At 27.9% G+C, this 13,010-nt stretch overlaps 1 protein-coding gene and 1 long non-coding RNA gene across 2 annotated transcripts; one reads left to right on the forward strand and one right to left on the reverse strand.

Annotated features, from left to right (window-relative positions):
• The first annotated feature begins 885 nt into the window (after positions 1-885).
• Positions 886-6,329, forward strand: LOC130981861 (cytochrome P450 71D8-like). Its single transcript, XM_057905599.1, has 2 exons — positions 886-1,773; positions 5,718-6,329. The coding sequence occupies exons 1-2, from the start codon at positions 886-888 to the stop codon at positions 6,327-6,329; spliced, it is 1,500 nt and encodes a 499-aa protein (XP_057761582.1).
• LOC130981862 (uncharacterized) lies at positions 1,677-6,012 on the reverse strand. The gene is made up of 3 exons (XR_009087049.1): positions 5,923-6,012; positions 5,103-5,286; positions 1,677-1,762 (listed from the first exon to the last, which is right to left on the reverse strand). It is a non-coding gene; the product is annotated as an uncharacterized LOC130981862 (long non-coding RNA).
• Positions 6,330-13,010: the final 6,681 nt, after the last annotated feature.

A 13,010-nucleotide genomic window follows, 5' to 3' on the forward strand; every position in this document is an offset into this window, starting at 1 on the left:
AAGTTGTTATGTCTACGTGTCAGACATATTTTGGATACGAGTCACACGACACTCATAAGCACTTATTTGATATGCGTGTCTGCCGTATTCAACCATGTCATAATAAAAAATAAAAAATTTTTTCTGAACACATTTGAATACACTTAAATACTATCACGTGTCAGCGTATCTAATCTTATTTTTAACATATATTCTTGAAATAAATTTAGAAATAGTATATATTATTATTTATTAAAACAAAAAATATTTTAAATACTTTATATAATTAAAATAAGATATTAAAAATAATTAAAAAATTAATTTATATTTTAATATCAATAAAATATCAAAGTATAATTATTATTTATCTAAAAAATACATCATATTTTATATATATATATATATATCTCCGTGTCTTATAAGATTTTAAAATTTGTGTGTCAGCATGTTCTGTATCACGTTGTATCCTGTATCCGCCGTGTCAGTATTTGTGCATTATAGATGTTATCTATTATAAGTTATACATATTTAATTTTAATATAATATTAAAATATATAAAAATCTAAATGTAATTAAAGCACATCAAATTTCCAGCAGCTGTTGATTGATGATTCAAATTGTCTAAGTGGAAAATCAAGTCCAATAATTGAGCAGTTAGAAAAAGATAAGCATATGATAGATACCCCCATTCACGAAATTTATGAACTACAAGATCACCTCGGAGACAAATTTTACATTTGATGTTGAAACTTGAAAGCATATATACGATATTTTGTAGTTTATCTTCCTAAAGTCTAAATAATTAAGTTTTTACATTTACATAAAGTTATATAAATAGGACCGATGAATCTAAGCAAAAATCATTACAAGCACATACCTTCAGAGGTCGATTAATTAAGTAATAACATGGAACCTCAAAACTACTTACTGGGTATTGCAATTTTGGGGTTCACAGTCTTGCATTTTCTTGCAAAATATTTCAAACCAAGATCCATTAACCTTCCCCCTGGTCCATGGAAATTACCCATCATTGGTAACATCCATCAAGTTGCACTAGCAGGACCACTACCACACCGTTCTTTCAGAGAACTTGCAAAGAAATATGGACCTATCATGCACCTAAAACTCGGTGAGAACTCCACAGTGGTTGTATCTTCCGCTAAGCTAGCCCAGGAGGTACTCAAAAACCATGATGCCTGTTTTCAAAAGAGGCCTTTCATTGCTGCTGTTCCAACCCTTGCATATGGCCCTACAAATATTGCATTCTCTCCCGTCGGCCAGTACTGGAGAGACATGCGCAAGATATGTACTCTGGAGCTTTTGAGTGTGAAAAAGGTTCAGTCTCTGGCTTCTGTAAGAGAAGCCGAGACTGAAAATCTCGTTCAGAAGATCCGTGAATCCGCGGGTTCACGGATCAATCTCACTGACATGATTTTCTCCTTGACAAGTGCTTTTGTTTACAGGGCGGCATTTGGTAACTACAACAAGGATCTTGATGAGTTTGTACTTCTGATCAAACAAGTGGTGGAAATTTTTGGAGGGTTTCATTGGGCGGATTTGTTTCCATCCATCAAACCTCTGTATTATTTGAGTGGGTTGAAGTCCAAGGCGGAGAAGCTGTACAAGAAATTTGATAGGATCTTCGAGGATATCGTAATGGAACATCAAAAGAAGCAAAGAGAAGGTAGGATTAATGTAGAGGAGGAAGACCTTGTTGATGTTCTATTGAGAGTGCAGCAAAGTAGCAATCTCCAGACCAAGCTAACAATCTCAAACATCAAAGCTGTTGTTGGGGTTAGTAACTTAATTAGTTCATTAATTAATGCATTCATTGTAACTTTCTTGTGTGTGTTTATTTTATTTTCGTTGTGTTTATTTTATCAGTATAAAAGTAAATAAAAAATATATATTAAAATAAATAAACAAAAATATACATAAAAAAATTTTAAATAAATAAAAATATACACTAAAAATTTATAAATATCATATCGTGAGTTTAATATTTACCAATATTTATTGTACACTTTGTCCATTTAATATATTGTCTTAGGGTGATGAATATAATCTCAAGTGCGGTAAGTAATCAAAAAGAAACTATTTGTTTGCACATATATAACTTTTCCTCTACATGGTAGAGCTAGAGGACAGCAATATTTATGATTGATAGCCATCAATAATAATTTAATGGTATGAAATTAGTGTAAGATTTCATTCAATAGTTTACTTTTTTCTGCTGGTTACATGCTGGCCAAAATACCATAAAATTGCTGATTCCTAGACTTTTTCTATATATATATATATATATATATATATATATATATATATACACTAAATTGAAAAGTAAACATTTTGAATCTTTCGTTACACCGGCCTTTGTTTTGTGTCATTTTCGAATTAATAATTAATCGGCTGTAAAAGTTTGATTATCCTATTTTAAAAATGTTAAATTATTCTATTATAAAAAATTTAACTATTTTATTACAAGAAATACTAACTAATTAAATAATTTTTTAACCAAATCAACAAGTCAAATTTACATAAGTGTATTTTTTTTATGTTCTTCATTATCATGAATATCATTATTATTATTATCTCCTCTTCTTCTACTTTCTTCTTCTCCTCTTTTTCTTTCTCATTCTCATCATTTTTTCTCCTTTTGTGCAATTATTCTTTTTGTGCAATTATTCTTCAACGTCATTTTTTTCTTCTAAAAAAAATATATAATATTTTATTTTATGTGTTATTTTTTCTGCACAATTTTTTTTTAATGTTGTCGTTATTTTTATCTTCTTCTTTTAAAAAAGAATAAAAAAAACTGCAGCACTTTATTTTATGTGTCACATGTAATAAATTTTGGTTTGACAATTAAAAAATTCTTATACCAAGGTTAAAAAATTTTGATATTATTTTTCTGTTTTATATTTTTTCAAACAACAACTCTTCTTCCTCCTCTTTCTTTTTCTTATTTTTATAATTTTTCTTGTTTCACACTCTCATAATTCTTATTGTTTCATCTTCTAAAAATAATTAAAAAAACAAAGAAAAAAAAAGAAACAATTATGCAAATTTTTGTTTCATTTTTTGTTTATCCTTTCTAACAATAATAAACAGAAAATTTTTTGAAAAAACAAATAAATTTATAAAAAAATACAAAAATTCTGCAAGAAAAAAGAAGAAAAAAAAAGAATAAGAAGTATAAAAAATTGCAACATAAAGTTCAGAATTTTAAAAAATTTTGGTCAAAATTAAAAATCTTGTGTTAAAATTAAAAATTTTTGTGTCACAGTTAAAAAAATTCGATATTATTTTTTACGGGTATAAAAAGAAGTATGTGATTTTACACGCATGTCTTTCAATAGTTTTTGTTGGGTTTAAGTTAATTTAATTAAAATTAGTTAATAAAAATATTTAGATATATAATAAAATTCAACAAATTATTTATGTCAAATTTAATTATTATAATAGTTATTTATTTTATGAAAAAACAATGTTTATATAAATATTCTAACCCGATTAAATAATTTTAAAGGAAAGAAATGGATGATATAAAAAAAAGTCGTTTTTAAATCAAATATACTAATCGATATTCTTATTTGATCGGAAATATAGGGAAACTAATTTTTTTTGTATAAAAAAAAAGAATTGGCTAATATTAATTCAAATAAAAAATGATAAGACCTAATATCTTTCTAAAATATATCAAAACTGCATTTCTTTTTTATAAAAGATTTAAGTTTGAATTGAATAGTCCTAGTGGTGAATGAGCTGATTCTGGAGTAATGAATTTTCCAGCTCCAGCTACCACGTATAAACTATTTGTTAGAGTTGTCTAATTGACTTAGTGATGTATAATTTTTAGAGCAATTTCAATGAAATTTATTTTGGGTATTATTTTTTATTTTTATAATAAATAAAATGATATAGAATTAAAATTTGTACGGTATATTATTTTTAAAATGATATTGATTATATAAGTAAAAAGAAACTATATTATTTAGAAATAGATTAATAAAATGATCGATTTGTATACTTTATTAAAGTTCTTTGAATAAAGAAAAATTTTTAAAGTCAATAATTTTTAGTATTTTTTGTTATTATTTAGTTAGTATAAATATTAAATTATTTTTAATAAAATTTTACTAATTTATGTGTATAAATTTTAAAAATGTGGGTTAAATTATATTAAATCATATGTATAAAATTTTGATAAATATAGATACATATTATATGTTTTTTTATGTACAAAATGTCTATAAATATAGGTGCACATTATTACTGACAAAAATAATAATATTTGATGATCATATAACATTAATCTTAAATAAATATTAAAACATTGTTATTGTAATATTGTTATGGTAACGCTACAACAAAAATTCAATCAAACTATATTTAAATAAATTAGATGTATTCAGTTGTACTCCTATATTTTATTATTTTATTTTTTTATTATTTTCTTATCAATTATTTGGTAGAAAAATAAATTTAAATCAATTTAATGTAGATTCTTTTCTCATCTTCTTTGTTATTTTTTATTTTATTATTCTATTTTTTTATTGTTGCTATGCTTAATTAGATAATATTTTAAAATTTATTTTTATTAGTGTGTAATATTTTTTAAATATGGTATATAATTATTAATTTTATAATTTTATATTTTTATTTTTTTAATTTTTACAATTCAATTTAAATTATTTGAAATAATTAAAAAATAATTTAAGTTTAAAATTAAATTAAAATAAAACTAAACATTTGAGTGATAAATTTTACATTCAATTTTAAATTAAATTTTATAATATATAATCACACAAATATTTATATAACACTTTATAAAATTTAAAATAAAATAAAACTAAAACTAAATATTAAAGATGCTCTTATAAATATTAGAATGATTTTTAATTTATATTAATTTATTTGCACAACAACAACAACAACAACAACAACAATAATGTGGTTACAGAGTAACTTTGTGAAAGATAAAATCTATATTGTTTTAGACCAAGAATTATTTAAAAAAAAAAAACTCGAGAGAATAATAATGATATGGAAGTTTTCAAAGGGAAAATTATTGAAAGTGTGATTGATTGATTCTGAAGTTTTAAAGTGAAAGTCAAACATACCATAACTTTTAGATAAGTTTGGAGTTGGGACCAAGCCTCTCTCGTGCATGCCCTCCACCTGTCGCCTAGCGAACCACTTGTTGACTTTTTACTGTGTCCTAGGACAGTGGTTCATCAGTCTTGACCAAATAAAAAGAAGCGGCTCAGATTCTCTCATACTTTAGGGTCTCCTTTTACAATATCCCTATTTAATTATCAAACAACTATTATAAACACAACATGGTCTTTACATATTTCATATGATTGTATTTTTTTTATGGTATAATTTTTTAATTTTTATCAATTAATTTTAATATTAAAATTAAAAAGTATAAATAGCTTTTCTCATTTCATTATATGAACTGTAGTATTTTATTAATTGATTCTTTCTTTCATACAAGTTTTAGTATTTTATCATGTTTTATTTTTCATTAAAATTTTGTATTAAAATGTATTTTGAAGACATATTTTAAAACATTATAAAAAGATATTTTACTAAAAATTATTAATTTTTTAAAATTATTAATTTATTAAAAAATAAAAATATTTTTATTATTATACTCAGAATATATTTTTAAAATACAAATTAGTTAAATAAGAAAATAAAAAGATAAAGAAAACTTCAACTATTTACAGGACATGTTTGTTGCTGGAACGGATACCACAGCATCAACAATAGAATGGGCCATGGCAGAAATGATAAAGAACCCAAGAGTGATGGCAAAGGCACAAGCTGAATTAAGAGAAGCACTTAGAGGAAAGAAGACAATTCATGAAACTGATATTGAAGATCTATGTTACTTAAAGCTAGTGGTCAAAGAGACACTAAGGTTACACTCACCATCTCCATTGTTAATACCCAGAGAATGCACCGAAGCAACCAACATTCATGGCTATGCTATACCAATCAAAACAAGAGTGATGGTTAATGTGTGGGCAATTGCAAGAGATCCCCAATACTGGCATGACTCTGAGAGTTTTATACCTGAGAGATTTGAAGAAAGTTCTTTGGACTTCAAAGGGAATAATTTTGAGTATTTACCATTTGGGGCAGGAAGAAGAATATGCCCTGGCATGACTTTTGGTGTTGCCAGCGTTACACTTCCTTTGGCTCTCTTACTTTACCATTTCAATTGGGAACTCCCCAGTGGGATGAAGCCTGAAGATGTAGACATGACTGAACTCGCTGGCTTGGCAATTGGAAGAAAACATGCCTTGTGTTTGATTCCTACTGTTTATGATCCATAACTTTATCATAATGTTCTCATCAAGTTTTCTGTTCAAGTTACCAACATTTATATAAAGGAAACGTATAGGTAAATAATTCCTAAGAGTAAATAATTGTATTTAATAATTATTGATTTTATATTTTTTTAAAAAAATAAAATTTGAATAATTATTAATTAATAATAATTTAAAAATTAAAATTATCAATTAATAATAAATTGATTGATAGTTGATTGATTGAGAGCCCGTTTGAGAAGTAGCAGAAACTATTTTACTTTTGGATTATTAAAAGTCACTATAAGCGTGTTTGGCACAATTTTAAAAAAGAATTTGCATTCTCTAAAATTTGAATTTCATTCTAGAGAGAAAAGTGTAATCTTTTATCCTTGAATAGTTTCTCTTTTATATTTATTCTTGGTCCCAACTATAAAATCAACGATAAAAGATCACACTTTACTCTCTAAAGTGAAATTCAAACGTTAGATGATTCAAATCCTTTAAAAAAAACTTTTAACTTCTCGAAAAGTTAATTCAAAGCTTTTTGAAAAAAAGTAGAAATATATGACTTCTCTACTTCTCAATAAGTTATTCTACCACTTTCTTAAAAAAATTAACTTCAAAACAAAAAAATCTACTTTCCTTCTTGACTCTGTGAAAAATGTTTCCTATTTTTGCTGAAAATACTAATACTGACCTTTCCCACCATTTTCACGCAAGGTCTGTTAGAAGCACTGGCCTTCCACTATCATTCTCGGCTCTCTATCACCATTTTCACGTAATGATTTATCTGCTGGAAGTATTGATCCTCCACCACTATTTTCAGACAATGTTCCATCTGAACAACCTACTGCATATATTCCTTCTAGGTAATTTTTTTTATCATTTTATCACTTTTTTTATTATTAAATTTGTAGTTAATTGTGTATAAAATTTTAGTTTTAATTTTATTTTTTTTACATGTGATTTTATTTTTATATAGCTTGTTATTATTTTCATAGTTAATTAATCACTATATGATTGAGGTAAATAACACTAGTGGATAGAGGACAAGGAGTGAGAGATGAGAGAAGGAATGAGACAGAGGGTGAAAAACACAGAGTGGGTTAGAACTAGAGAACATGTAAAAGATCACAGAATTTGGAATCGAGAAAAGTATCAACGGTTGGAAAACGAGTCTTTCTCCATCTTTGTTGATGATCTCCCCGAAAATATTTTGAAGAATGAAGTATTCTATCTGTTTAATTGGACTAGACGCATTAACGACATTTATGTTTCACGAAAATAAAAAGGTGGTAATATGTATGTTTTTGCGTTCATCCGATACACAACGAAAGGTGGAGCTTTGAAGGCTATAACAGAAATGAATCGTATGAGGTTGAGAGGGAAGATTGTGTACATGGGAGAAGCGAAGTATAGACGAACAACTGAGACAAAGGTTCAAAAGACAGCTCAGGAAGAAGGTGATAGTCGGAACAAGACAAATTCTCAACCACAGGAAGGAGATAACCAAAGGCAAATAAAGAAACTAACAAGGCACCAAAAAGAGCCAGACTCGCATAGAAATGGGTGGATAAAGAAAGTGGAAGTATCGGTAGTGAAAGAGAATCTGGAGTGGTTACAGAGAAAAGTTCCTTGAAAAAGATGATTGAAAAAAACCTGCCTCAAGTTATCCAAGTACAGGAATTGGGAGCATATATAGTTCTTTTGACTTTTGATTCTGTATTGAATGCGGAAGAAGCATATACGTTTAAAATGCATAATCTCTTGCAATTCTTCCATAGTATATGGAGATGGGATGAGACGGAGTGATGTGAAACTCGAAGAGTGTAGTTAGAATGTTACAGGGTTTCGTTACATGCGTGGTCAGCAGCTACCTTTAGTATGTTAGGAGGCCAATGGGAGGAAATATTCAGTTGTGACAAAGTGACAGAATCGTGCATGTCATTTAGTGTTGGACGAGTGTAAATTGATACTTGTATCATGGATATGATTAATGAATGGATCCATATCACAATAGGTATCAGTGGATTTGATGTGCTAGTGAAAGAAGTGGGACGGGAGGCTTTTGGATTGAATTGTTATGAAGAAGCTAATGAAAAAGGTGACTACAGTTGTGAACAACTAAGAACAGTTGCATAAAGGGAGTGTGTAGGTACGAGTTTAAGGAGTGCACGGGCTACAAAATTGGCGTTTTCAACGACCAGGCTACGGATGTGGTGATGGGGGAGCTGAGGGAAGACGGAGAAGATAAAGACAGGTTGGTAATTCCTGAAATTATTTTGAATGAGTGGATTAATGATCATTCAAAACAAAATCAGGTAAAAATGGTAATATATCAACCAATTTATGAAGGAATTGAAGGGAGAGCGAATTATGTGGGATGTGATCATATTAATTATGAAGCTGATTTTGAAGATGCAGTAACATGGATTTATGAAGATAACTTTAATGGATTAGAAAGGAGGGACAGAAGAAATAGGAAAAATAAGGTTCTTTGTAGGCTTGGTGCTAGGCCTAACAATTTAAAGATGTCCAAAAAAGATAGAGAAGGATCTTTGGACCCGACTTCCTCAATCAACCGATTCGATGATGTTGGGTTGGGTCTAGAATCTGAGTTAGGCTTGATGGAAATACAACACGATTTTTACGATAGGGATGGGCATGCTAGAGAAGGGTCTACGACAAGTGTGCAAAAAGCTGCATCTGCAAAACTTGCGCTAGAAACCGGCGCGAAAAAGATCAAGGAAGACCAAATCGGTGTTGAAGGAGGAAAGCTAAAGACTGGCCACGGCAAAGGAGGTTCAACGTGGCAAGGAAAATGCACAACCCTGACGCCACCTATGTTGGGTCATGAGATCGAGGAAGAGTTGGTGGCGAAAAACCAAGCCACTACTCTTCCGGCGGTGACATTGAATGGAGGGACTGGTGGGTTGGGTGTGTATGTTGATGATGATGGTGCAGAAGACGTTGATGAAGAAACGCGTGTTAGGGATGACATTGTGAATAATAGTGGCATGAATTTCGGCACAAAGGGAACAACATTGACAAAGAGACAGGGAGAGCTATCGGAACGCGATGAAGAAGTAGTTGGGAAGAGGGTGGTTGATGATGGTGGTTCGGATAATAATGAAGGAAGTAAGGGAAACAGAAATAACATTTTGAAGGAGCAGATGCTTAAAAATAGAAAAACTTAGGACCTAGCATTGGAATCAGGTGCAATTTTATACAATGAAGAAGATGATATTATGGCTATTCTCCAAGCACAGAATGAAGAAATTGTTCAGAAAAGAAGATTGGCAAAACAGAAAGAGAAAGCAAGACGCTGCAGGCCCAAAAATAAAAAAAGTGTGTAATAATTTATTAAAATAATTTATTCTTGGAATAGTAGGGGGTTAATGGGTGATGGAAAATTGAGCATGGTTAAAAACCTCAAGAAACAATTTAAGTTGAATATGTTGGGCTTGTTTGAGATTAAATGGCGGGTAGTGACGAAATTTGATATAATAAGAATTCGAGAGAGTGATGCTGCGAGATGAGAATATGTTGAGTTGGAGGGTGCCTCAAGTGGTTTACTGTTTATTTGGGATGAAATAATGTTTAAAATGAGTCGTTGTCATAAAAGGGGAGTTTTGGTTGTGTGTTGAAAGGATCTTACTAAAAATAATTTTAATTATGCTTTCTGTGGTGTGGGAGAAATTGAGTTATATTGCTGAGTTATGTTAGCCTTTATGGGAGACTTCAACGAGATTGTATAGGTAGAGGGGAAAAAAGATGCTGCCAGATTAGCAGAGTTTTAGTAAGAACTGATAAAAGAAGATATGCAACTGGTGGACTTTTGCTTAGCGATCTTATAATTGGATTGACAGAGTTTTAATAAGATTGGAGTGGTTGAAGATGTTTTCACGAGTATAAAATCAGGAGTACACTATAAGGAGGAGGAGCACAAAAAATAGTTGATGAGTTTTTTTGTAATTTTTTTTAACTTTTCTATTTGCTTGTTTGTTGTTCTTCCTCTACTTATCGTGTTGAGCTCTCTTATTTTTTTTTTAAAAAAAAAGCAAGTTCTTGATCTCAATAAAGAAGAAGGGAGTTCTGATAGGAGTAAAAAATAAAAAAATAAAAAACAGGAACAAAATATACATTGACACACATTTTATATTTATTTTTTATTTTCAACTACCATATCATACACAATATTAGTGATTAGGTTATGTAAAATCAACATTTAATATTGAAAGGTATTTGTTATCATCATTATTTTAATATTTATTTTCTTGTGTAAAAAAAATTATTTTTTGAGTTATTTATCCGAACGTTACAACTTTAAAATAAGTATTTTTATAACTAAAAATTTAAATACAAAATAACTTATTTATAAGCTGCTATTAATAAAAATCCTTATGTTTTAAGCTCTTTTTTCAAAAGAATTTATTTAAATTATTTACCTAAACTAACCTGAGTATTAGTTAGTTAACAAAATTCTCATATAAAAATAATGTTATAGAACTAGTAAATTTTATTATTTTTGTCTAGTAATTAGTCAGTAATAACATTTTTATATATATGTAAAATAAAGTTTAAATATTCTATCTATTATATTAGTATAAAAAAAATTATATTGATCAAATCTTGGCTAAAATTAATAAAAAAATGCTGATCCTTACCTTTTTTTTATTTATGTAATAGTATTACGAAATGGTATATTTACACAACTTCTCCAACTTTGGGTATATATGAAAGTAATGAATTTTTTGGGGTAACCTCCTATTTTGGTTCTAATATTTGAGGAAATTTTAATATAATTTTTAATATTTTAAAGATTTTATTTTTGTTTTAAAAAAGTTTAAATAAATTTAATATTATTCTATCATTAAATTTGACACGAATAGTTAATGAAGTGAGTGACATAGACGTTAATTAACGTTTTTATTCTCATACGGTATAAAACCAAAACCAAAATCAAAACATGCTTGAAACTAGGGGTGGCAAATGGATTGAAACTCGCCGGGTCAACTCGCGCAACTCGCAAAAAAAAAAACGGATTAGGTTGAAAATTTTAAAAACTGCTATAATTAAAAAGCCCGCCTAATATGCGGGTTTTGGCGTGATAGGACGGGCTTCCTTGGTGGGCTCGCCATTTTTTTTGTAATTGAAAATGTTTTAAGTTATAATTTAGATTATGTTCTATGTTTGATTAATTAGAAATTTGAAGATGTTTAATTATATGTTTTGGACAATGTTTGTTTATTTTTTACAAAGTTAATTTTATTATTTTAATTTATATCAAAAAATTTGGTTGATAATTATGTTTATTATATATTTAGAATTATAAAGACTTTAATATTTGTGAATTTAGAAATTATAAATTTACTGAACTAGTTGTGAAATTATATATATTGTTTAATATTTAAGAGTTTATTAATAAAAAATTTAAAAAATTAATAAAAAAAATTGGAGAGCTTAGCCCGCCAACCCACTGTTAGGTGGGACGAGAGAGGAATTCGGGATCGTTTTACTAGGTGAAACGGGCCAACCCGCCAAATGACAGACTTTTGGCGGGACAGGCTAGTCCGTTTGCCACCCCACTTGAAACACTTCCTCTTTTCGTTCTTCTTCTTCTTTTATAAAATCTCAAATCCTAAAATTAACCCGGAAACAAAGAAAAAAATTTTATATTGAGGATTGTTAAGTGAGTCGATTTTACTTAAATACTAAAATCAAATATTATTACTCTTTAATATGTTAATGTTTTGTGTCAAATTTAATGGTGGGATAGTATTAAATCCGTTTAAAATTTTTTAAAACTAAAATAGAATGTTTAAAAAATTAGAGATCAAATTAAGAATTAATTTAAATATTAGATATCAAAATAATACTTTATCTATTTTTTTATTTATTAAATAGAAAACCTTAAGTTTTTTTATTCGTTTTAGAAATTAATTTTTATACACTATTATTAATAAAAAAGTAGGACTAACAAATTTTATAATTTATAATTATTAATTAATTATTATTAATATTTTTAATAATATAAAATTATATTTAATAATATAAAATTATTTATTTTTATTTTATTAATTTAATGCTAGATAAATTTTAATAAAAATATTGACCTAAACTTCCTCTTATTAGTATTACTATAAATAAAAAGGACTTTTTAGTTTTCACACGACTCTTTAAAATTTTAAAGAGTATACTAAAGTCAGATGTTGATTGTTATATATTAATTGTTGTACATTATTACTATATATATAAAAAGACTTTTTACACGACTCTTTAAATTTTTTAAGAGTATATTTAAGTCAGATATGTTGATTGTTATATATCAATTTTTTTTAATCTAATATTAACATGGAAAAATTTATCTAAATAAATCAATTGAAATTTATATTTATGCACATACAACAATCTATAACTCATTATAAGTTAGTCCTATTTTATTATTCTATATAAGTCGCAGCTGTTAATTACAGGTTATCATTTGACCATAAATCGTGAGATCTCTATCGCAGTTTATGAAGAGCAGTGTTTGAACATAAAACCACGAGATCCTTACTGTGAATTATGAAGAGAAGTATTTGTACATAAATCGTAGAACTCCTACCACATTTTATGAAGGTTATAAGCTTTATATATACAAATTGAAGATAATTATTAAGGAGAGAGTCATTTTCACAATGTCTAGTGAGGATGATAGTTTTT

The sequence above is a fragment of the Arachis stenosperma genome, chromosome 5 (assembly GCF_014773155.1).
Source record: "Arachis stenosperma cultivar V10309 chromosome 5, arast.V10309.gnm1.PFL2, whole genome shotgun sequence".
NCBI lineage: Eukaryota > Viridiplantae > Streptophyta > Magnoliopsida > Fabales > Fabaceae > Arachis > Arachis stenosperma.